We start from the raw sequence: 25,302 nt of genomic DNA, 5'->3' as shown, positions 1-25,302 counted from the left end.
TCCACGTTTTGTAGAGATGCCAAAGCTGAGGGGTGCGTTTGTATGTGTATGCGTGTGTCTTCCCTTCAATGTGTACATTGCAACAGTCTGGACATTCTACTGTGTCAAATGCCAGAAGTCAACATAATGGAACAGCACGCTTCCTAGTCCTTGGATATCACTGCTACAAGTGTGGCGTGAAATATTTACTATATTCCGCTTAGATTCGACTTTTCCTCCGAGGATTTTAAAACACTGAAGAGCTATCTTGGTACAACATAGCAAACTGAACCTGGATTTACTGAATGGACCCAGTTCCTTCAATTCCCACAAAAACCACAGCCATAAAGCATTTGCCCTTCAAGTGCTCTGTGAATCAAATGATGTCTGTCTCCTCTCCTTCTTGTTTTATTCAGGTAATTTCAAGACAGGTCCTAATACTTCCACACAATTCATTTACCAAGATTATTTAACTAACCAGTTTCTGGACTAATGTACTACACTGAATCTTTACATAACCAAAATCAAAGCAAACCCACACTGCACTCATAGGCCTCATAGACCATATCAACAATCTAAAAGATGGTAGACTAAGTTTGCAGCTTGGTTCTCATAACAAAGAGGATCTAATTATGAATTAATTCACTTTCTGGATTTGTGTAATACCCTAAACCACAAACTAACCAAACAAACACCCATCTACTCTTCCTTCCAAAAACCTTAACTAAAGTTTAAAAAGGGGGATGCGGTGGCTCAGGGGCTAAGATGCTGAGCTTGTCGATCGAAAGGTCGGCAGTTCAGTGGTTCGAATCCCTAGTGCAGCGTAATGAGGTGAGCTCCCGTTCCTTGCCCCAGCTTCTGCCAACCTAGCAGTTCGAAAGCATGTAAAAAATGCAAGTAGAAAAATAGGGACCCCCTTTGGTGGGAAGGGAACAGCGTTCAGTGCCCCTTTGGCGTTTAGTCATGCCAACCACATGACCACGGAGACGTCTTCGGACAGTGCTGGCTCTTTGGCTTTGAAATGGAGATGAGCACCGCCCCCTAGAGTCGGGAACAACTAGCAAATATGTGCAAGGGGAACCTTTACCTTTACTAAAGTTTAAAAGAACCAATGGGTTGTGTGAATGAAACTACTAGCTCTTCAAAGAATATGTTATGTAGAAACATCATCCCAGTCTACTTGAAGGTTATAGCTTGTAGGGATGAAACTAGAGGATGAAAACTGTGCACCCCAGTTGAAGTTCCTACCAGAAAATCAGAATAAATCTAACAAATAAATGAGAAAACCACTTACATGAAGCTCATTCATATTCATGACAGATGTGGGAGGCTTGATGGTGCCAAGTCGATACCGAATGCCCTCCTCCAGTGTCATCCCCCAGAACTGGCTGTAGTTGGAAGCTCTCCAGCTAAAGAAAGACAGAAGACAATCTGCTAAAAAGACAAAGCTTGTCTCTGCCAAGGAAGAATACTCAGAATGAGCCATGGTAACATTTCCATCTCAGGTTGTAACATCTGGAATCTGTTGTAAGATGAGTTTGGTTTCCTCTTTCCTGGTTGCTAATTAGCTCAGAATGAAAAGCAGAAGTCCTGCTCTTCCTGGAGCCTGAACTAGTGAATGGGTTAAGCATCTAAGGCAGGTGGTCCCGGACAGTGGTGGGTTGCTCCCTGTTCGGACCGGTTCGCAAGAACCGGTAGTAAAACTGGAGGGAGGCCCCACCCACTGCCCCGGATGTCGTCATCAGCGATCTGTGCATGCACAGAAGTAAGGCGCGCGTGCAAGCAAAGCTAACATACGTGCGCAATCCTGTTGCAAACCGGTAGTAAAGGCAAGTAGAACCCACTTCTGGTCCCAGACCTCTGGACCGCAGCCCACTAGTGGGCTGTGAGGAATTTGGAACTGGGTCACAGAAACAACAGGAGAGCACATACACATACACATTCATCCCCACTTGTGTGAGCAACGGGCAAGCACATGCATGCACACACCATTCGCATGAGTGGCAGGAGCATGTGTGTGCTGCTCATGCAAACGGAGCTGCCTGTGTGCATGTGTGCAAACGCAGACCCATCCCCTCTCCACAAAGCCGGAAAAGTTGGGGAACTCGGATCTAAGGCAGCTGGTTTGTTCCAACTGGTTCAGAAAACATGAGCCTTAATTCCCAGCGATGGTTTTACAAACACCCATGGTTTTTATTTATTTTATTTTGAACTGATTTTGAAAACAAAAGCATCTGGGACCCAAATTCTTCAGTTCAGCCCATGCTCCATCAATTCAAAGAATAGAATTTTTGTTCTTACCCATAATTCCCTCTGTTGATGGCATCGATCATGTCCCCATTGATAAGACAGACACGGTTTTCACACTCCCATTTGCCATGCCCATTGCAAGTACTGTGGAGAAAAGACGCAGAAAGGATCATTAAGGACTCAAAAGGAGACTGAGTTAATCCCAAACCCAAATCTGAGATCTGCAATTATAGGTAATCCTCAATGTATGACCAAAATTGGGACCAGAACTTCCATTGCTAAGCAAAACAGCTGTTAAATCAGTCATACCTCATATTATAATCTTTTCTTGCACGTTTATAAGCAAATCACTGCTGTTATTAAATGAATAATCTGTTGTTAGGCAAATCTGACTTTCCCTCATTGGCTTTGCTTGTCAGAAGTGGCTGGGAAGCTTACAAAGGATGATCAGGTGATGCTGCAACCATCATAAATATGTGCCAAGCGCCTGAATTTTGATCACATGACTGGGTGGAGTGATGAAGGTTGTAAGTGCAAGAACCCGTCGTAAATCACTTTTTCAGTGCCATTGTAATTTCAAACAGTTGCTAAATGAATGGTTGTAAATCGAGGATTCTCTGTATATTTAGATGACATGTTTTTGACCTGTTGTTGGTCTGGGAGTATCAAATAAGGCAATGCCTGGTGTTTCACGCAACTGTCAAGATAGGAGTAGAGCAGTCCAAGATGGGGGAAAGAGTGGGAAAAGAAGGAAAGGAAGATGAAGGGAAGTATTGTGGCCCGTAGGCAGCCTGTGCAGTTAGTAGCTGATTCTGACAGCGAGGAGGCTGGTGTGGTGCTGCGCCAGCAGCCTGTGCAGCTGGCACTCAAGTCGGACAATGAGGAGGCTGGAGAAGATGTGGTGCCAGAGGCAGGGATTCAGCCAGGGCATTCAGAACCTCCAGAAGCTCCCTTAAGTGAAGAGGATGAAGAGGAGGAGCCTCTTCTCGATGCACAGGCACACAGAGCTGCCAAAAGGCAGGAGTGGCTCCTCAGGAGGAGGTCTCCTCAAGAGTAAGGCTTGGGGCTAATTGGCCACTCCCTTAATCTATTTAAAGAGGAATGCCGACTGAAGCAATTTGCAGGGAACACTTCATTCACATACCTTCGTGTCTTGTCTTGCTTATCTTATCAGCTTCCTGCAAATTGCTTCTGGGCATTCTGCCAACCATAGTAAGCTTTCAGTTATTATTCTTTGAATTCTTGATGGCTGTTAATGCAATTAATTAACAGCTGTTGTTGTAAAAGACTGGTTTATTTAGTAAACTAAGGTTTGAACAGACTTTGTGTGTGCTGCGTTCTTTGGGGTCCGTAGCTGGGGCAGAACAGGAAGGGAAGGGAAGGGAAGGGAAGGGAAGGGAAGGGAAGGGAAGGGAAGGAAAGGAAAGGAAAGGAAAGGAAAGGAAAGGAAAGGAAAGGAAAGGAAAGGAAAGGAAAGGAAAGGAAAGGAAAGGAAAGGAAAGGGGGCAGGACTGATCGAGAGATAGCCAAAACTTTGTGCTAAACTACATGTTACACAGAACAGATTTTTACCTGATTTTTTCCATTGGCTGCATTCACACTCTTAATCTGATTAACCCATTCTCTGACTTTGCACATACTATATTGAGAAGGATTGGGGTAAAAATGTTTTTATCATAATGAACTGTTCAAGATTAAAACCAACCAACCAACCAACCTAATCTAGCATATTGTGCCAAGCAGCTGCATGGGTTGGCACCAATCTTCTTAAGGGGGTTGAGTGAAACCATACATCATACCACCAAAAAAAAAAAAATGGAAAAAAAGCAACTTTTGGACTACTTAAACAAGTGTTCATCAAAGATGGCAACTTTACGTGGACCTCAGTTCCCAGAACTCCCCAGCCAGCATGCTGAGGAACATTGATTTAAACCAATAATACAAAAGTAACAGCTCAGGGACCATGTGTGATCTGGCAAGTATCCAGAATGCCTCAACACTTTTAGACTTCAGCGATCCCTGTACCATTTAGTGAGGCCATCTAACAAAGATCAAATAATCTCCTGCTGTTTGTTTCCAGGAAACGGAACCAAGACGGATGAAGGAGGTGTGGGGAGTGCAAGGAGGGCTCAGCAATAATTAATTGTTTTGTTTTTTATCTTTGGTGGAGGAAATAAACTTTAAAAATAAATGGATATTTTTAAAAAGCTCTTTCCACTGGGATCTCAGCTCCACCACCTTTTCAAGGGCAGATCTTGACTTGCTGTGCAATAGGTAAAGCTACCAGCCTGGATGACATCTTCGAATCACGCTGTTTGAAGAAGTTGAAGAACATTCTCAGAGACTCTTCCCATCCTGCTTACAATCTTTTTGGACTGTTGCCTTCTGGCAGAAGATACAGAACAATTAAAACTCAGACCACATGTTTTCTGAATAGTATTTATCCCAGAGCTATAATTGCACTCAACAATGAACTCAAGGGCAACCATCAGTGAGCTGTTGGACAACATTACTTGTTCTGTTGTGTGGATGTTTGGGTGGTTTAAGGGTGGGAAATTTCTGGTGGGTGGGGTTGTGTTTGGGGATTGTTATGTGTGTTGGACCTGGTCTTTGGGTGTTAAGTGAATTTCATTGTATGGGTATACTGTGTATATACGTACAATGACAATAAAGTTGTTATTATTATTATTGGTTAATCTTTAGTGAGATTCACAGCCTTTGAGGCTGGTTAATAGCTCAGCAGCTCAAGCCTAACCAAAGACCTAGGAACTGTTAAGGTATCGTCGGAGGATGTAAGCTGTTCCGAGTAAGGTGGTTTTTTGTAGAGTCAAAATGTTCAAGTCCAGTAAATTTAGAATTTCTAAATAGAGGGGTAGCCCTTTGGGTATTGCTCCAAGGGCTCCAATTACAATCGGGACAACACACAATTTCTTTTTCCACAGTCGCTCAACTTCAGTTTGCAAGTCCCGGTACTTTGTGATTTTTTCTTGCTGCTTACTTCAATCCGTGCATCACCAGGTATTGCAATGTCAATGAACCATACTTTTTTCTTTTCAACTATTGTTATGTCAGGTGTGTTGTGGACCAAGTGCCTGTCAGTCTGAATCCTAAAGTCCCACAAGATCTTGAGTTTCTCATTCTCTAAAACTTTCTCAACCTGATGTTCCCAGTGTTTTTTGCTGTACTCAAATCCAAACTTCTGGCACAATTTCCAGTCATCTTAGCAATGCGGTCATGGCGTTGTAGGTAGTCAGTTTGTGAAATTTTGCTGCACCCATTGATCGGGTGGTTGACTGTCTTATCTTTCTCATTACAGAGGCGGCATTTGCTGTTGATGGTAACATGTTGAATTTTGCCTTCATGCAGTTTGTGGCTAGGACTTGTTCTTGAGCTGCCAAAATAAAGCTTTCTGTTTCTTTTTTCAGTACTCCTGTTGTTGTTGTTGTTGTTGTTGTTGTTGTTGTTGTTGTTGTTATTATTATTATAATTATTATTATGATAGTATACACAGCAAACGAGATGACCATGCTGGATTTCGTATCCCAAGTCACTAGTCGAACACTTCCCAAGCGTTTAGGACTGCGTGATGTATCGGCGGATTATGTGAGCAGATCCCAGTAAGGTGGCCTTCTGCAGCTGACCAATGGTGATCTTGTCAGCACCAATTGTTTTTAAGTGCTTGCCTAGGTCTTTAGGCACAGCATCCAGTGTGCCGAGTACCACTGGAACTACCTGCACTGGTTTATGCCAGAGTCTCTGCAGTTTGATTCTCAAGTCCTGATATCTGGTGACCTTTTCAAGTTGTTTCTCGTCGATTCTGCTGTCACCAGGTATGGCAATGTCTATTATTATTATTATTATTATTATTATTATTATTATTATTATTATTATTATTATTGCTATTATTTATGAATTGCCCTAAAAACTCATTTGTGTGTTTGTTTCTTGAGCGACTCTGTCCATGTGCTCCGTTGGCAAACCTACTGCAAAAAAGCTACTGGGTCTAGAACAGGAGTGCAAAGGTTTAACAGCAGGAGAAGTAAATGGGGTTTAAAAGGAAGACTGCATTCAGTCTTCAAGCTGCTGTTTCTTTTCAGGCCAATGTTCTGGGTCAGACAGGCATAAGGACACACGCAAGCTGCAACATTCCTCTTTACTCCTGTGTGTTTGATGTAAGTTACTAAAAAAGGAAAAAAATGACATCAGTCCTTTCCTGCCCATCAATAATCTTTGGAGAGAAGTGGAGACAGGGGCACCCCCTCCTTCCCACTTCTCCTTTATGCATTGCCCATTCAGTCTCCTTCATGTCAAGTACAATTCCTGCTGACATCATGGATGGAGTGAGGTGGTTTTCTTGGCAGCCACGCAGAGTAGGTCGGCCATGGCTTTCTCATAGGAAGCATTTTGACTTCCAGATTGCAGCCTTAATAATCCTTGAAAAGCTTCCATTCATCTTCTTCCTGGGTCTTTCAAACCTCCTTGGTTTTTAGGGATCTACCAAGCTCAACTAATTGGGCATCCACTAGACAAGTGTTTCTCAACCTTGGTAGCTTGAAGATGGGTGGACTTCAACTCCCAGAATCCCCCAGCCAGCAGCGCTGGCTGGGGGATTCTGGGTGTTGAAGTCCACCCATCTTCAAGCTGCCAAGGTTGAGAAACACTGCACTAGACCTTAGATACAGTGGTGAAATCCATTTTTTTTTTACTACCGGTTAGGTGGCTGAGTGGCTAAGACACTGAGCTTGTCGATCAGAAAGGTTGGCAGTTCGGCGGGTCAAATCCCTCGTATAGTTCTCCTGCATGAGCAGGGGTTGGATTAGATGACCTCCAAGGTCCCTTCCAACTCTGTTACCGTTACCTGTGGGCGTGGCTTGGTGGGCATGGCAAGGGAAGGATAATGCAAAATCCCCATTCCCACCCCATTCTGGGGCCAGCCAGAGGTGATATTTGCCGGTTCTCCGAACTGCTCAAAATTTCCGCTACCGGTTCTCCAGAACCTGTCAGAACCTGCTGGATTTCACCCCTGCTTAGATAGCACAATGGGATCTAGTCCATTTCATAATTCTTTCATCAGATTCGTCATGCCCAAGTTAAAATCGCCATGCTTGGTGTTCACATATGATGCTTTGGTGTACTTTCTCCCAGTAGCTTCCTAGCAGGAGTAAACCCAATAATTTCATTCTGACTTTGTATAAAAGCTGACTTTGTATAAAATATACAAAAGAATGAAGGCTATTGCTTAACGCACTGTAAGCCGCCCTGAGTCTCCGGAGAAGGGTGGCATATGAATCAAATTAAAAAAAAAAATTCTGTATTTATTTGTATCCCACCTTTATTATTTTGATAAATAACTCAAGGTGGCAAATATACCTAACAGCTTTTTTCCCACATCAACAAACCTGTGACATGAGTTGTGCTGCGAAAGAGTGACTGACTCAACTGGCTTTCATGCCTAAGGCAGAACTAGAACTCACAACTTCTTGGTGATTGGCCCAAAGTTATCCTACCAGCTTTCATGCCTAAGGCAGGGCTAGAACTCACGATCGCCTGGTTTCTAGCTTGCCGCCTTCACCACTAGACCAAATTAGCTCTCTTAGTATAAGTACTGAGCATGGCCTACAAGCTACAAAAGTCTGAATTAGATAAGCAGTCAGGGAACTAAGTGGATTTTTTGGGGAAAAAATAACTTTGTCAGACCAATTGCACCGTTAAGGCTGTGGCCTAACGTTCTGGAAAAACAGCTTTCCTGCAATTTCACTTCATTAAAACTAATTCTACTTACTTAACTTTATTATGGGTCACAGACACAGAGTACATAAAAGGAAATACAATATATAATACACAATATGGCATGCGTAACAGAAGGCTGGTAGTCATGCTTAGTCTGCTGTCAATAACACACAAATTCTACAGGCTGCAAATATAAACTTTGCAAATGAAGAGAGAACTTCAGATATTTTTACTCCCAAAGAAGCTGCACTTAGGCTTTTTCTGTCCAGCCTGGAAATAGGCTAGTCAGTGGTGAAATCCTGCCAGTTCTGTCCAGTTCGCGCGAACCGGTAGTGCCGGCGGCATGTGGTTTGATGAACTGGTAGTGGCGGTAGCACGAGGCTCCGCCCACCCGCCCGGACGTCATTACTTCCTGGCTTTAACCCTCTGCACATGTGCAAAGCCTTCTGTGCATGCGCAGAGGGTCAAAAATCAGACGTGACAATGGGGCAAGGGGAGCGAGTGCGCGCACGCAATGTGCACACTTCTGAACCAGTAGGGAAGGTAAGTAGATTTCACCCCGTGGCTAGTTCTACTGCATGAGAAGCAAGGAAGAAATCCTTGCTAACTCCTGTAATTGACTGGGGGGCAGGATATCTCCTCTCTCCTCAAACTTTCCCTTTTTTCCCTTTATTTATCTGCTTTTGTTCCCACACAAAATATCCTTGAATATTGCTAGGATCCTGTTTCAATTTGTTTAATGTGCCTTCAGGACTAGGCACTTCAGTGCCTAATCAGGGAACCTGAGGGTCAGTTTGCTATAGTGGTTAAGGCAGCAGGCTAAAAACTGGGAATTCTAGTCCTGCCTTGGGCACAAAGCCAACTGGGTAACCCTGGGCCAGTCCCTCCCTCTTGGCCCTAAGAAGAAGGCAATGGCAAGCCACTTCCAAAATCTTGCCAAGAAAACTGCAGGGAACCTCCCAAAACAAAGTGGATTTAGCAGCTTTCTGACCCCAACTACACAGACAGCAGCAGCTTTGCTTCCCAAGAAATCCCTATTATTTTTTATGGATGAACTAATTTCTAGTTTTGAAGCCTCATTAAGCTTAGTTTGGACTTACACAGTTTAAACCTAATAGAGCGGTGTTTCTCAACCTTGGAAGCTTGAAGATGGGTAGACTTCAACTCCCAGAATCCCCCAGCCAGCGCTGCTGGCTGGGGGATTCTGGGAGTTGAAGTCCACCCATCTTCAAGCTACCAAGGTTGAGAAACACTGTAATAGAGGAAGGTATTAGCTGTGGAGTAGAACTGGAAAAGAGAGCCAGTCTAGTGGTTAAGCACCGGAATAGAGACCAGGAGACCAGTGATGGGTCGCTCCTGGTTTGGTCTGGTTCTATAGAACCAGTAGTAAAACCAGTGGGAGGCTCCTCCCATCCGCCACGATGTCATCATGGGTGAACTGCGCATGAGCAGAAGCACACACGAGCAAGCAAAGCACACACGCGCACGCGGTCCCATTGTGAACCGGTAGTAAAGATAATTAGAACCCACCCCTGCAGGACACTGTGAGTTCTAGTCCTGCCTTAGCCATGAATGCCAGCTGGGTGGCCTCTGTCTCACTCTCTCACCCTAGGAAGAAGGCAATGGCAAACTACTTCCAAAATCTTTCCAAGAAAACTGCAGGGATCTGTCCAGGCAGTTGCCAGGAGTCAACACTGACTCAAAGGTGCATGTACACACACACACACTCATAGACGTTAAGATCTTGGTCTCTGGTTTTCAAAAGCTGGAGTTATCAGAAAAGTCTTGCTGAAACAAACTAAGATATCAACTTAGAAGTTCATTGCTGTTGAGGGTGCCTGTTGAGGATAGTAATATTGAGGAAAGGTGCCCCCAACCCAGAAATACCATTGAAACGTTAAAACCAGAGGTGGGTTTCAGCAGGTTCTGACCAATACTGGAGAACCGGTAGCAGAAATTTTGAGTAGTTCGGAGAACCTGCAAATACCATCTCTGGTTGGCCCCCCCACATCTATTCTCTGCCTCCTGAGTCCCAGCTGATCGGGAGGAAATGGGGATTTTGCAGTAACCTTCCCCTGCCATGCCCACCAAACCACGCCCACCAAGTCATGCCACGCCCACCAAGCCACGCCCACAGAACCGGTAGTAAAAAAATTTGAAACCCACCACTGGTTAAAACCTTTCATGGACCTTTGCCTTCATGAATTTAGCCCTGCCCCTCTTTGTTGTTGTTGTTAGTTGCGAAGTCGTGTCCGACCCATCCCGACCCCATGGACAATGTTCCTCCAGGCCTTCCTGTCCTCTATCATCCTTTGGAGTCCATTTAAACTCACGCCAACTGCTTCAGTGACTCCATCCAGCCACCTCGTTCTCTGTCGTCCCCTTCTTCTTTTGCCCTCAATCTTTCCCAGCATTAGGCTCTTCTCCAGTGAGTCCTTCCTCCTCATTAGGTGGCCAAAGTATTGTACTAGCCCCTCTTAAAGCCATTCAGGTTAAAGGCCATCACCAGGATATGCAGTAATGAGAGGTCCTTGGTGCTCTCTGAGCTTGTTTTCTTACAGATATTTCATTACCTAACTAGATAACATCATCAGTGCTACCAGTAACAGTGTTAGTTTGGGTAATGAAATGTCCTGCAAGGAAACATCCAAGCTCAGAAAGCACCAAGGACCTCTCACTTCAAGCTACAAATATTCTTCTTTATCAGTGCAGAAATGAATTTTACAGAATAATGGCATGGAAATTCTGACGTGATATTAAATATCATCCTCTACGTCTGGCTTCCCTTGAAAGGCGCTGTCCAAATTTGGCTTTGCTGGCTGGCTGGGAAAGGGAGTCATGGTCCAACACATCTGGCAGGGCCCAGGTTGGGGATGGTAACTGTGCAGGCTGCATCTGGGGGATGGAGCTGCATTTAAGCAGCTACCTTGGCCATGTGGAATACAACTCTCCCTTTCACAGAAGATTAAGAAACACTGATTAAAAACTTTTTGCCTCTTTGACAAGGAGCCCCAAGCAGTATTAGCTACCCTTCATGCAATGCTTGGCATTTTCATTTGGTCCAAAAATCCATACCCTCCCCCCTTCTTCCCTCCCCCTAACCCTCCAGTGACAGCAAATGTTTCTCCTTTTATGGACTGGGTTAGCGAAAAGCAGCTCATACGTTTTTCTGAGAGTTGGTGCTGAGAGAGGCCGGTTTCTGGAAGCATCCCAAGGTGGGAAGTCCTTTAAGGAAATGCCAGCTGGAAACCAGACTTTCTGAAGTCTGGTGCTTCTGAGGTCAAGAGAGACCCAGCTTGGCCAGTTGGTGGCTCCAGTTCTGGCTTGCAGATCAGAACTCTCCTGATTCGACACCTGCTTCTAAGAACAGCCCCAGATTCAGCAGGGAAGAAATTCTCTCCCATCATTTTGAAAGAATAATCCCACCTTTTCTGAACTGATTGTTGACAAAATTAAGATTGTTGTTTCCATTTCATCCACTTTAGCCTGTGGCTGTATTCATATAACTGCTCAGAGTCCCTTGGGAGTTGGGCAGCATAGAAATGCGACAAAATAAATAAATAAATAAATAAATAAATAAATAAATAAATAAATAAATAATAAACAAACAAACAAACAAACAAACAAACCCTCTGAACTGGGACAGTGAACAATCTAGCTGTGATTCAATTTCTGAAACCTAGTTGATTTTTACTTGGTTTTTTTTTTTTCTTTCCTCTAACGCAGCTGAGTGGTGGTGTGAATCCAGGCTGTTCCTTGGTTTAGGGCTCGGCATCTTGGCTAAACCCAGAAATCGGTTCCTCAAGGAACTGTATTGAGCAGTTTGTATGAAAGGCAGTCAGTGGAAATGAGACGGATGGCAGCTAAAGCTCCAGTTTCAAAGCTGTCATGCCCAGTTCTGTTCAGTGTATCTGTGTGGCTCGGAGTAGTCAGGAGCCCCGGGCACTTGGGAACGCACATAATTCAAATTCCTCTCCATTCCAAAGTTTCTCCCCTTTGCTCCCAACCATAAACAGACCCACAGGCCCTACTTGGAAGTACACCCCACCCTAGACCTTTAAGGCAGTCATTGGCCTTATGGCCTTCGTTCCTTTTATAGGACCTCTAAGCTCATTTCAGAGGGGGAAGGCATTGGAAACAAGGGTGGGGCAAGAGAGGGAGAATCGGGAGAATGGAAAGAATGGAAAAAGAGATGAGGAGATGTGCCTTGCCTTCATTTTGTCTTATTTTTTTAAATACCATGGAACTACAATACCCAGAGTCCCCACTCTTAAGTGTTGGCAGGGAATTCTCAGAGCACAACTTCCAGATCTATTATGTAGAGATCGGCAGTTTTGCAGCCCTTCAAACTCATGGGCATCGCTCTGATTTGGGGAGGACTGTCCCTTCTACACACAGTACTTGCCAGCTGTATTAAGTTACAGTTCTCGTTATTCTTCAGCCAACAGAATCACTGAGTGGGTGTTGTAGTCCAATACCTCTGGAAGGGATTCCGATTAAAAAAGGCTGCTTTGGACTGCACATTGACTCATTAACCCACAACAAGCCCAAGGTTAGAATCTGGTTTCCCCTGAACAGATGGTGGGTTGAGAAAAGTCCTTGAACAAACCAGGTTTGTTGCTTCTCTTCAACCCCCTATTTGACTGGGAGGTGGGAAGCTACCATATTACATTTCCCAGAGCATCCAGCATCACATAACTCCAAGGCATGATAGGAGATTAAAAATGGGAAGATTTCAATTAGGGGTGTCCAACCTTGGCAACTTTAAGACGTGGACTTCAGCTCCCAGAATTCTATACTGGCTGGGGAATTCTGGGACTTGAAGTCACAAATCTTAAACGTGCCAAGGTTGGACATGCCTGATTTAAATGAGGACTTTCTAACCACTTTGCCATTTTCTCTGGCCATCCAGTAACATGGCGGACCACGACCACCTCCAGAGCTGGCCCTGATCCAGAGTGTTTGAACTTTTAGCCACAAGGAGTCCCTTTCTATTTTTCCAAGGAAGTGCTGCAAAATTTCTTCCAATGTATTGTGGGATTCTGGTTCATTTTTTTGGCTCTTGTGGGAATACAGTTAGTCCTTGACTTGGTAACATTTGTTTAACAACCATCCAAAGTTACAATAGCACTGGAAAAAGGGACTTATAACCAATCCTCGTGCTTACAACCATCACAACATCCCTGCAATCACTCATCAAAATTCAGCACTTGGCAACCAATGTGTATTCACAACAGGTGTAGCATCCTGTCTGCCAGAGCAAAACTGAGAGAAGAAACAGACTGAGAGCCCAAACAAAACTAAAGTCTTACCATAGGTTGCAATTATCACGGTAAGTTGCTCCAGCATGGAACTTGATACCATTGCGAATGCAGTCTGGGGGGAAAAAAAAGATGCCAGAACAAAGAGAGTTAGTCTACAGAACTCTATATATTGTAAGATGGCGCAGCATTTAGACCAGAACTGTCCAACCTTGGCAACTTTAAGATTTATGGACTTCAACTCCCAGAATCCCCCAGCCGGCCATGCTGGCTAGGGTATTCTGGGGGTTGAAGCCAGTGGTGGGTTTCATTTTTTTTTACTACCGGTTCTGTGGGTGTGCCTTGGTGGGCGTGGCATGGCTTGGTGGGCATGGCAGGGGAAGGATATTGCAAAACCTCCATTCCCACCCCACTCCAGGGGAAGGATACTGTAAAATCTCCATTCCCTCTCCGATCCAGGTGAAGGATGCTTCAAAATCCCCATTTCCTCCTGATCAGCTGGGACTTGGGAGGCAGAGAATAGATGGGGGCAGGGCCAGTCAGAATTTTTACTACCTGTTCTCCAAACTACTCAAAATTTCTACTACCGGTTCTCCAGAACTGGTCAGAACCTGCTGAAACCCACCTCTGGTTGAAGTCCACAAGTCTTAAAAGTTGTCACGGCTGCAGACTCTGATTCAGATTAATTTTTTGAAGAGGCAGCAAAGTCCTTGTTCTGTTATTAGCCAAAATCATGGATATGTATGTATGTATGTATGTATGTATGTATGCCCATGGCATCACATGCATCATGTAATGGCACAAATGGCATGAATTGTGTGGTTGATATCAGTTGCAAGGCAAATTACACCTTCTGGATGACTTTTGCAATGGCATCACAATGCCAGTGAGGCCGCCAGTTTGTCCTAAATGCTTATGATACAATGGAAAACTTGGCTTATTATGGGGTGATCTTTCATTCAGGGGAACTAGAGGTTGAAGACTTTTCCCTTTGGCAGGCAATCTCTCCCCTCCTGCATCTGGAACACACTGTTCCTTAGAACAGTATTTGCGCAGGTGGTAGCCTCTGGGCTATCACTTCCAGGATTCCAAGCAACAGGCCCTGGACATTTCAGAGCAGTGCTCTCCAACCTTGGCAACTTTAAGACTTGTGGACTTCAACTCCCAGAGTTTTCTAATTTTGGCCTCCCACTCCCTTTTTCATCTGAACAATTACTTATAGTTTCAGGACCCCACTCCCTCATAAATATACATGGATCAGAAAAATGCCTGAGCTTTTTAACCTATCCAAAGAGTGGTGGGAAGCTTGTAAAAGTTAAACTGTATTTAAAACCCCACCATTATTCAACAAGGTTGGGTGGAAATGGATCCAAAGAGATCAAAGTTTGATTTGATCCAAGACTTCCACCCAGAAAAACATTTTGAACTTCAGGTCTTGAAAATGTAAAGGGTTGTACTGAGACCTCAGCTGCATGGAATAGGACATCTTTCAATCACAGAATGTTCAAATCCAATTTAATTTTTAATTCCCTGGCTTAACTTTTGGGAACTATTTCTCTACAGCTCTCAGAAGAGGCAGTGGTAGACCAGACAGGCATTTCCTTACCTGCAGGATTTTTTTGCCTAATAACTTATTATGGTTTGCCGCATAGTCAGTCAGATGTTTAGATTGGGTTACACTTTTTTGATCCACCTACTGAGTGCTTCCCAAAGACCTGGGTTAGACAGATGTTGTTTGATGGTGTTAAAAGGAGCAGTGGTAGGCTATTCTAAGTAAAGTTGCCATTTGCAATTGACCGATGGTGATTTTCTCAATGTTGATGGATTTCTAGAGATTCTCTATGGAGATTCTCAGTCCTCCAGGTCATGGTTGTCCCAAAGGTGTTTTTTCAAGAGGTGCCTGGACTTTGTTTTTCCTTGAAGACATTTTGCTTCCCATCTTGGATAAGAAGCAAAATGTCTTCAAGGAAAAACAAAATCCAGGCGCCTCTTGAAAAAGCATCTTTGGGACAACTTCTAGTGATGTTCCAGTTGTTTTGGGAGTTCACCCAAGACACCTGTTACTATTGATATTACCTTTGCTTTCTTTTGCCATGATCATTCTACTATTTGCAGATTTTTAGATTTTGTTACTTTCTCTATTCTTTCTCTTCTATTCTGCTATCTCTTAAAGCAGCATTTGGGTTAATATCCTGGGTTTAGAGAAAAGGCAGATTGCTGAGAGCATCACTTCCAGCCTCTTCATTAGGAATCCAGTAGAAAGAGAGCTATTGTACCAAAGCAAGAAAATCAGATTTTCCTTATTGGGGGCCAAGGAAGATGAAGGTTGCTGCAGAAGTGACTTGTATCCATGGTGGGACTGATTGTGGTTGTTGGAAAGGCTGTTTCATAAACCCAGGAATGACCTCTGAAATGTGGGTGGGTGGAAACCCATATGGATTTAGCAAGCAACAATACAACTATACATTCACACTGCTCAATTTTTGAACTTATTTATAAAGGTTTATAAATCCTAACGGTGAACACTCCTTAAACAAAAATGAGTGACTAGTTTGTAATATTATATATCAATTAAATAATAGTTGTGATGCCCCTCCCCTCCACAACATGTCAGTTTCTCTCATTGTCTTTTAACGAATGCATTATTTATTTTTAATCCTTAGTGAGCCACCAGAGTTGTTCACAAGTCTGTAGCTTTAAAAATTGAAATAATAAATAAATACAAAGCTATATTACTGTACTACTGTTGCAGAAAAGAACCTTATAAATCCTTTAAAAAAAGAAAAACAAAGTAAAAAGGGAAAAACAAAAAAAATATATAAAACAAAACTTCTTTTACAAAGTACATTCACATACACACAGAGAGGGCAAAAAAGTATATTGAATGGCAAATGTGGAATTCTTCGTGCTTTCCAAGTTTCTTCTTGGTAGACAATATCAAGAAGAAAACCACACTCCCATCCAATGCTGAAAGAGCAAATCTGTTACATATAAACAGACAGCAAACCTCACTCCCTTTCAGCACTGATGATATTACCTAGTTGGGTAATGAAACATCTGCAGGAAAACAACCAAGCTCAGAGAACACCATTGGCCCCACAGTTCATCCCAGAACTACAAATATTCTCTTTTATTGAATTGCAAGTATAAACAAACAAACGAACAACTAATGGCAAGTAACAGCCCAGGATAAGACTGGTGGTAAGAGAAGGTGTAAGACTATAAGATTTAAAGACCTTCTTTCCATTCTGATCAGTCCTGCATTCACCATTAGAATAAGGATGTGCTTAGGATACCAAGGGAAAGGGAAACCACAGAGTCCCCCCCCCCATCATGCCATCACTCTGCTAAATAAATAATTCCCTCAACACTGTCAAATTAGTTACTAAGTCTGCATTACTATTAATCTTCTCATCATTCCTATCACCCATCTCCTCCCACTTATGACTGTGTGACTGTAACCTTGTTGCTGGTATCCTTACGATTTATATTGTTTCCCTATGACTATCATTAAGTGTTGTACCTTATGATTCTTGACGAATGTATCTTTTCTTTTATGTACACATACAGCCTATGCACCAAGACGAATTCCTTGTGTGTCCAATCACACTTGGCCAATAAAGAATTCTATTCTATTCTATTCTATTCTATTCTATTCTATTCTATTCTATTCTATTCTATTCTATTCTATTCTATTCTATTCTATTCTATTCTATTCTATTCTATTCTCTATTCTTTATCCTAATTCTAATTCTAATTCCATTCCATTCCATTCCATTCCATTCCATTCCATTCTATTCTATCCTCTATTCTTAATTCCAATTCTAATTCTAATTCTAATTCTAATTCTATTCTAATTCTTTCACCGTTTTCAGCCCTGAAGGAATCTTAGCATCTTGTCACTTAACCAATGGAAGGGCCAAGGGGAACGGGCTTAGGGTATCCATCAGTTGGCCTTAATCCAGACCTTATTCTGATTCAGCAGGAAATTCCTGCAGTACCTTCAAATCAGGTGTAACTTCAGATCCACAGCTTACCTTTCTGCACTGGATATGGTGGTTCAATGCCCAAACAGTATTCCCAAAAGTCAGGGCAACAGTCAGAGATGGTTCGGTTGCAGAAGAGGTCACAGTAGCAAAGGGTATCAAAGTAGGGGATGGTGCAGGCGTCATCCCTCCCGTGACAACAAGCATCCTGCCGGCCACAGTACGAGCCTTCTGCATCCCGTATCCCCTGTTCATGCAATCCAGGTGCCAGTTCCCTCCGTGTACGATGCACCCGAGCAGGAAGAGTCTCACCCATCAACAGCAAGGTGCACAGAAGAATCCAGCTTTTCATGGTGTCTTCTGAGTTACTGAATCCCAGATGTTCTGGAGAGAGGAGACAAATAAATCTGGAATCACGTAGCACAACTTCTACCTAGCCCAGTCTGCTAAGAACAGACCCCCTTGGAAAGATATGAATTGCCCACAGGTGAACTGGAAAGCACTAGGAGAAGCATTGATTCTTTTGCAAGTATGTTTCCTAAACTGGATCATCAGGAAGCAGAGGGCAAATATTCTCCTAAGAAATTTTGCTAACTATAATCACATACAACCTGAGGTAAATCCTTCAAGATAGATCAGACCAGGAATTCAGTAACCTGCAGGTCAAATGTTTTTGTTGTAAAGCTATAGGAATAGAATCTTTTTGTCTGAATATGTTTCCCCCTCCCTCCCTTTATCTTTGGGAGAACTAGGAAGGGTCCTGTGTGAGATGCTTCCTCAAGTTACATTCCTGTTCAAACTCAAGTTCCTTTTATCTGGACAATGTCTTGGTAGCAATTTTTCCTCCTGTCCCTCAAGGCCATTTCCTCTTTCTTCTACTACTGGTTTTCACCTGGATTAGAAATTCCAGGACAATAGGGGAACCAACTACCTGGAAGGTAGGACTAGCCCATTCGTTCTGTATTACAGCCATCAAAACTACATGAAGGCATCCCTGTCAGGTGCAAGCAATCAGATCCATATATGAAGGGTTCAGGTTCATTGTATTCTACCTATAATACAAGAATTTCCCCAGGCTACTTGCCTTCTCTTGTGAATAAACAGATAAGGACCCATGGAATCTGCCTTCCATTGAGGACCTGTATACTGCACGAGTCAAAAAGAGGGCTGTGAAAATATTTACAGACCTCTCGTATCCTGGACATAAACTGTTTCAACTCCTACCCTCAAAACGATGCTATAGAGCACTGCACACCAGAACAACTAGACACAAGAACAGTTTTTTCCCAAATGCCATCACTCTGCTAAACAAATAATTCCCTCAACACTGTCAAACTATTCACTAAGTCTGCACTACTATTAATCTTTTCATCGTTCCCACCACCCATCTCCTCCCACTTATGACTATATGACTGTAACCTTGCTACTGGTATCCTTAAGATTTATATTGACTTTTTCCTAATATTTTTTTTTCATTTTTTCATTTTATTAGATTTCTATACCGCCCTACTCCCGAAGGACTCAGGGCAGTGCACAGCCAAACAATAAAAACACATACAATACAAAATTTAAAAAATAGAACAAAATCAAATTAAATAATTTTGGCCCTGACAAATTTAAAACCCCAAACTTTTAAAACCAATTTAAAATTGAATATATAAATACTAAAAGATATTTAAAATTTTAAAAATCTTTATAAAAGCGGGGGAAAATTAGGCCAGGCCGGCCTGGTGAAATAGTAAGGTCTTTAAGGCGCGGCGGAAGGTGCGCAGATCCGGGATCCTCCGTATCTCTGGGGGGAGCTCGTTCCAGATAGTAGGTGCCCCCACAGAGAAGGCTCTCCCCCTGGGGGCCACCAGTCGGCATTGTTTGGCTGACGGCACCCGGAGGAGCCCCTCTCTATGGGAGCGTACCGGCTGGTGGTAGGCCATTGGTGGTAGTAGGCGGTCCCGCAAGTAACTGGGTCCTAAGCTATGGAGCGCTTTAAAGGTGGTAACCAAAACCTTGAAGCGCACCCGGAAGACCACTGGGAGCCAGTGCAGCTCGTACAGGAGGGGTGTTACATGGGAACGGCATGTCGCTCCCATTACCACCCGTGCGGCCGCACTCTGCGCCAGTTGGAGCTTCCGGGTGCTCCTCAAGGGGAGCCCCATGTAGAGAGCGTTGCAGTAGTCCAGGCGGGAAGTGACGAGGGCATGAGTGATTGTGTGTAGAGAGTCCCGATCCAGAAAGGGACGCAACTGGCGAATCAGGCGAACCTGATGAAAAATCCTCCCGGTCACGGCCGTCAAGTGCTCTTCTAAAGACAGCCATGAATCCAGGAGGACGCCCAAGTTGCGAGCCCTCTCCGTGGGGGCCAATGATTTGCCCCCAATAGTCAGTGATGGCGTCAACTGACTATATCGGGACGTCGGAAACCACAGCCACTCAGTCTTGGATGGGTTGAGCCTGAGCCTGTTCCTCCCCATCCAGATCCATACGGCCTCCAGGCACCGGGACATCACTTCAACGGCATCGTTGGGGTGATCCGGGGTGGAGATGTACAGCTGGGTGTCGTCAGCGTACTGATGGTACTCCACCCCGAAACCACGGATGATCTCGCCCAGCGGCTTCACATAAATGTTGAACAGGAGAGGCGAGAGGACCGACCCTTGCGGCACCCCACATATGAAGGGCCTCGGGGTCGACCTCTGTCCCCCTGTCAACACAGACTGCGACCGGTCAGAGAGAAAGGAGGAGAACCACCGCAATACAGTGCCTCCCACCCCCAACTCTTCCAACCGGCGCAGCATGATACCATAGTCGATGGTATCAAAAGCCGCTGAGAGATCTAACAGGACCAGGACAGAGGAGCACCCCCTGTCCCGAGCCCTCCAGAGATCATCAACCAATGCGACCAATGCCGTTTCCGTGCTGTACCCGGGCCTGAAGCCCGACTGGAACGGATCCAGATACGTCGTTTCATCCAGGTGCTGGAGGAGCTGTTGCGCGACCACACTCTCAACAACCTTCGCAACAAAGCGAAGGTTGGAGACCGGACGATAATTTACCAACATTGCCGGGTCCAGGGAAGGCTTCTTGAGGAGAGGCCTCACCACCGCCTCTTTCAAGGTGGCGGGAAAGTCACCCTCACTCAGCGAAGCGTTTATAATCCCCTGGAGCCAGCCTCGTGTCACTTCCTGGGAAGCCAGTACTAACCAGGAAGGACACGGGTCCAATAAACAAGTGGTCGCGTTCAGTCTACCCAGAATCCTGTCCACGTCCTCAGGGGTCACAGGATCAAACTCATCCCAGATAACATTCTCAAGACCTGCCCCTGTCTCTCCCCCTGAGACTACCCAGTCGGAGTCCAAATCTTCCCGAATCTGAGTGATTTTGTCATACAGATACTGAACAAAATCCTTGGCTCTACCCTCCAAGGGGTCCTCCCGCGCTTCCTGGTGGAGCAGGGAGTGGGTCACCCTAAAGAGGGCGGCCGGGCGATTATCTGATGATGCAATAAGAGCAGCAAAATAACTACATTTCGCTGCTTTTATCGCCACTAAGTAATTTCTAATGTGGGATCTTACTAGTGTCCGGGTCAGATTCAGAAAGACTGGCCCTCCAACTATATGATTTGATTGCTTATTTGTTCCCTATGATTATCATTAAGTGTTGTACCTTATGATTCTTGACAAATGTATCTTTTCTTTTATGTACTCTGAGAGCGTATGCACCAAGACAAATTCCTTGTGTGTCTAATCACACTTGGCCAATAAAAAATTCTATTCTATTCTATTCTATTCTATTCTATTCTATTCTATTCTATTCTATTCTATTCTATTCTATTCTATTCTATTCTATTCTATTCTATTCTATTCCATTCCATTCCATTCCATTCCATTCCATTCCATTCTATTCTATTCTATGAGGGTGTCAAACCTTGGTCTCTTGCTGCTGTGCAACAACTCAAGACTAACTCCCTGCTTGATCCCTCCTCCTTGCCTGGCTGGGAGTTTCCCGACAGTCCAGGGAGTCACCAGGAGTTAAGGTCAAGAATACCTTTGCTTCTAACCAAATATTCTACAAGTCCCCCTTGGAGTCTCTTGTCCTGTCCTTTCTAGCACTTTAGCATGGGTAAGTTTTCGGTGAGTGTTTTACCTATAAAATTCCAAATCCGGCCTTAATCATTTCTGTTACATTGTCATGTCCATCGCTGGCCCCACCATGTCTCTTGAGCACTGGCTTCCTAACCAGCTCTTAGAAAGAAAGACTACATTCAGGACATTGTCCTGTTTACCCAGTCACCCAGAAAAGCAAGCAAAAAGTTTGAACTCTCAACCTGAAAGAGCTCACTTGAACTGGGAGGGGAGAAGATACTCAGAAGCTGGTATGTCACAGCAAGTTAATTCTATTACTCTTAGGCTCCTTCAGCTTCTCACTTTACCTTCACCAGTGGTGGGTTTCAAAATTTTTGTACTACCGGTTCTGTGGGCGTGACTTGGTGGGCGTGGCAGGGGAAGGATACTGTAAAATCTCCATTCCCACCCCACTCCAGGGGAAGGATACTGCAAAATCCCCATTTCCTCCCGGTCAGCTGGGTCTCGGGAGGCAGAGAATAGATGGGGGCGGGGCCAGTCAGAATTTTTACTACCGGTTCGCTGAGCTACTCAACATTTCTACCGGTTCTCCAGAACTGGTCAGAACCTGCTGAAACCCACCTCTGATGTGAACTAATCAAAAAGCAGAAAACTACAAACCTAGAACACCCAAATAAACCTGCTTGGGGGAAAGGTGTTCGTACAGAAGAAAATCTGGGCTTGAAGTCCTGCATCCCCTGTTTCAGAAGCCATGTGCCAGGTAGCCACTATCTCCACCCCTTTCCAAGGAAAGCCTCTCCTGCCCTTCCCCAACTTCCCCAAACCTTCCCCTCATAAGGAATGAAGACCTCCTGGATGATCTCAGCCTGTAGCAATGCAGTAGAGTCACCAATTCCAAAAGCAGAGGCAGCAGCGGTGGCCACCAACTCCGGAGGAAGGAGCTAAAGGTCAAAAGCCAAGGAAGGTATTTCCTCTGCCTTTCTCGTCCACCTTTCACTTGGTCTTCCGGGATGCAGGGGGAGTCCCACCGAGCTTCGAGTTTCATTTTGATTAACTTTGCTCCCTGACCTCTCTCAGCAAAGTCCAAGGCAACCGAAGGTTTGCTTTTATACACATGTGCCTTATCTGCCCCGACCAGCAGTGTGAACTGTGGGATCTCTGGCTTCAGAGGTATGTTCAAGCTCAGAAAGGATTTGTTTCTTTCTTTTGTTTCATTTCAGAAGCATTTTGACAGGGGCAGCAGGAATATGCAGCAATCTCTCAGAAGTCTAGACTGATCTACTAGAGACCTCCCAAGTCCCTCTGGTGACCCAAGGAAGGTTTATAGAGTTCTTAAAAGCTGCCCTGATGGCCATCTAGTCAACAGGTCTGTTTTGCTGCCCCACCCAGCTACACCGGATGAAGGAAATCTACGCCTGGCCGGCCACTCAAATGCAAACATCAGCTGCATGTTTTAAATTGAATACATGACAATCTGTCTAAGTGCTCAGAGTCCACCTCTACTTGAATGCTTAACTAATATGGATTTTTTTAAAAAAAAAAACCCAATTCTGAAGCTTTAGAATAGCACTGGGAAAATGGTTTATAAATGGGGAAATGCCCTTCTAAAATGCTTTGCATGCCACTTCTGTCACCTTGGGAGAAAGGTAAGCGTATTTTTTCCGAAATGATTCTCCTAACCTTTTGGTGTTTTTTTTTTAGATCTTAATGAGCTTCCTCTGACAGAAAGGGGATAAAAATCAAGGACATCATCATTTAGGGCTGATCGATCAATCCATTCTTTTGTTTCAGTACTCCTGAGTCTTAAAAAAATGCATGAGGTATTTTTATTCAATAAAGGAGAATATTTGTAGTAGCTCAAGGTTGAAATGAGGGGTCCTTGGTGCTCTCTGAGGTTGGCTGTTTTCTTGCAGATGTTACCCAAACTAGGTAACAACACTCACTGGTGATATTACCTAGTTTGGGTAATGAAACACCTGCAAGAAAACAGCCAAGCTCAGAGAGCACTAAGTACCCCTCATTTTAGAAATGCCTTTCTCCAATATTGTTACTGGCAAGTAGCATTGCATTCTTTCTTGCCTGTTCAGCATTTTAATCACCTGCTGTGCCCATTTAAGCCAGTTCCGCTTGATCAAACACCAGGGCTGGGTTCACACACTGCCCTTCACCTGCTTTCAGAATTAACCCATTTTCGGGAAGGAGAATCACCCAATGCACTATTCCTGAAACGATCCAAATTGCTTGGAGTTCACACAAGGCGCTCAGCTATCTCAAAAAACGAACCGTTCACATTCACCAAGCTTGGCATAGAGCAGAAAAAGCAAAGGCAATTTTGTTTTTTTTTAAAGTTAAGGTTAGGCGTGCTTGAGACTCCAGCCAAGAGACTACACCTTCACAAAGCTCCAGAAGGAACAGAGATTTCGGCTTTGAGGGGGTCCAAACCGGAAAACTTTGCAATGGAAAATCAGGAGTTTTTTTTCTTTTATTAAAAGGCACCAGCGCTCTGCTCACTTCATCAGATGCCTCTGTGAGGGGCAGCTCCTGAAAGTTTGTGCCATTTAATAAAATTTGTCTGCGGAAAACGGTGCTATTAGACATCCTCAGATTTTTCTTGCCAGGCAAATTAACACCGCTCTCCTTGCGAAGGAGTTCTCCTTTCAGATTCGGAAGTAGATAGGAAGATGCATACCCAAAGGACGACTTAGCATCTTCTGGAGGGGATGTCCTTCTTCACCTTTCAAAACGGGGAGCATCAGCGGACAGCTACTGCCCAAATCTCGGGAGCCCTGCTTTCCTCCCGGCTCCTGAGACTGCATTTCCCATCATCCCCACCCCCTCCCCGGGCCCTAACCTGCCTGTAAGCATCAGAGGAAAGCAAGGCGGAGAAGGCGAAAGAAGAGAAAGTGAAGTGGGAAGAAGGGGGGGGGGAGAGAGGGAATTTTGCCCCGCCAAAACGCTTGTACCTGGCGCGTCTCTGCGCAAACGAAGCGCTCGGTCTCTCCGTCTCTGCCTGAGCGCGCCGGGCCAAAGTCAGGCGTTGCAGGCGCGCGTCCCTTTCCCCTAGTCGTCCCGGCCCTCGCCCTTATATGGAGTCGGGGACTCCCAGCCCACCTCCCCTCCCTCGGGCCCTCCCTTCCTGCACACTTCGGAGCCCCGAGAGAGGGAGCCAGGTAGAGCCGGCTGGCTGGCTGGCTGGCTGGTGGGCAGACTGACTGGACTCGCTCCTGAGATCCAGTGGCAGAATTCGAGGCTCAATCCGAGCGCGGCTCGGTGCCAACCTCGCCCGCCGGCCTCGAAGCAGCCGCTCTCCAACTTCGGCTTCTCTTGGAAACCGCTGCAGCTGCGATAAGCTACTGAGGATGCGGTCAAAAAAGTCAGGATGGCGACCGCAGCGGTTTTTATACGCATCGCATATCTTGTGGGCATCCTACAATAGGAAGGGGCATCGCGTGAGCCTCCGCAATGGGTCGTTGTAGACCACTCTGGCGCATCCAAAGCAGCAGAGGGCAGGACAAGAAACAATGGTTGGAAAACTAATCAAGGAGAGAAGCAACCTGGAATTAAGGAGAAACTTCCTAACAGTGAGGACAATTGACCAGTGGAACAGCTCGCCTCCAGAAATCGTGGGCGCTCCATCACTGGAGGTTTTTAAGAAGAGATTGGACAGCCACTTGTCTGAGATTGTAGAGGTCCTCCTGCTTGAGCATGGGGCTGGACTAGAAGACCTCCAAGGTCCCTTCCATCTCTATTCTATTCTATTCATCTTTGGAGACCCACCTCTAATGAGCCCCACCCCCGGCTCATTTGATACCATCAATGGGCCAAACTGGTTTACCTCCCCAAGTCGGGTGATCCTGGAAGGAGAATGGGGTGGGAAGGAGAGACAAGGGAACCCTTCCAGGTGGTCAATGCCCAAAGCTTCATGGCACTGTGGGATGATGCTCAGGAACCCCTTAATTCAGTGGCATTAAGCACATAATGCATTTGCTTGCCATACCAGGCTTGACTGTGGCTAAC

At 44.8% G+C, this 25,302-nt stretch overlaps 1 protein-coding gene across 2 annotated transcripts in view; it reads right to left on the bottom strand.

Moving 5' to 3' along the window:
* Positions 1–24,282, bottom strand: part of TINAGL1 (tubulointerstitial nephritis antigen like 1) — a 55,777-nt gene extending 31,495 nt beyond the window's left edge. The window contains exons 1-5 of one of the 2 annotated variants that reach the window (XM_070949729.1): positions 24,249–24,282; positions 17,258–17,590; positions 13,272–13,335; positions 2,281–2,373; positions 1,274–1,388 (exon numbers count right to left, since the gene is read on the bottom strand). In XM_070949729.1, the coding sequence (XP_070805830.1) occupies positions 1,274–1,388; positions 2,281–2,373; positions 13,272–13,335; positions 17,258–17,558 (573 nt within the window). In that variant the 5' untranslated portion in view covers positions 17,559–17,590; positions 24,249–24,282. Of the gene's footprint in view, positions 1–1,273; positions 1,389–2,280; positions 2,374–13,271; positions 13,336–17,257; positions 17,591–21,346; positions 21,609–24,248 lie in introns of those variants that run through there. The other variant, XM_070949730.1, reaches the window with a different exon arrangement.
* Positions 24,283–25,302: the final 1,020 nt, after the last annotated feature.

Source organism: Pituophis catenifer, unplaced genomic scaffold (genome assembly GCF_029215685.1).
Source record: "Pituophis catenifer annectens isolate HBS135680 unplaced genomic scaffold, rPitCat1.0.hap2 SCAF_9, whole genome shotgun sequence".
Taxonomy (NCBI): Eukaryota; Metazoa; Chordata; class Lepidosauria; order Squamata; family Colubridae; genus Pituophis; species Pituophis catenifer.
Note: the sequence above shows the minus strand (reverse complement) of the source record. Positions and strands in the feature narration are given on the sequence as shown.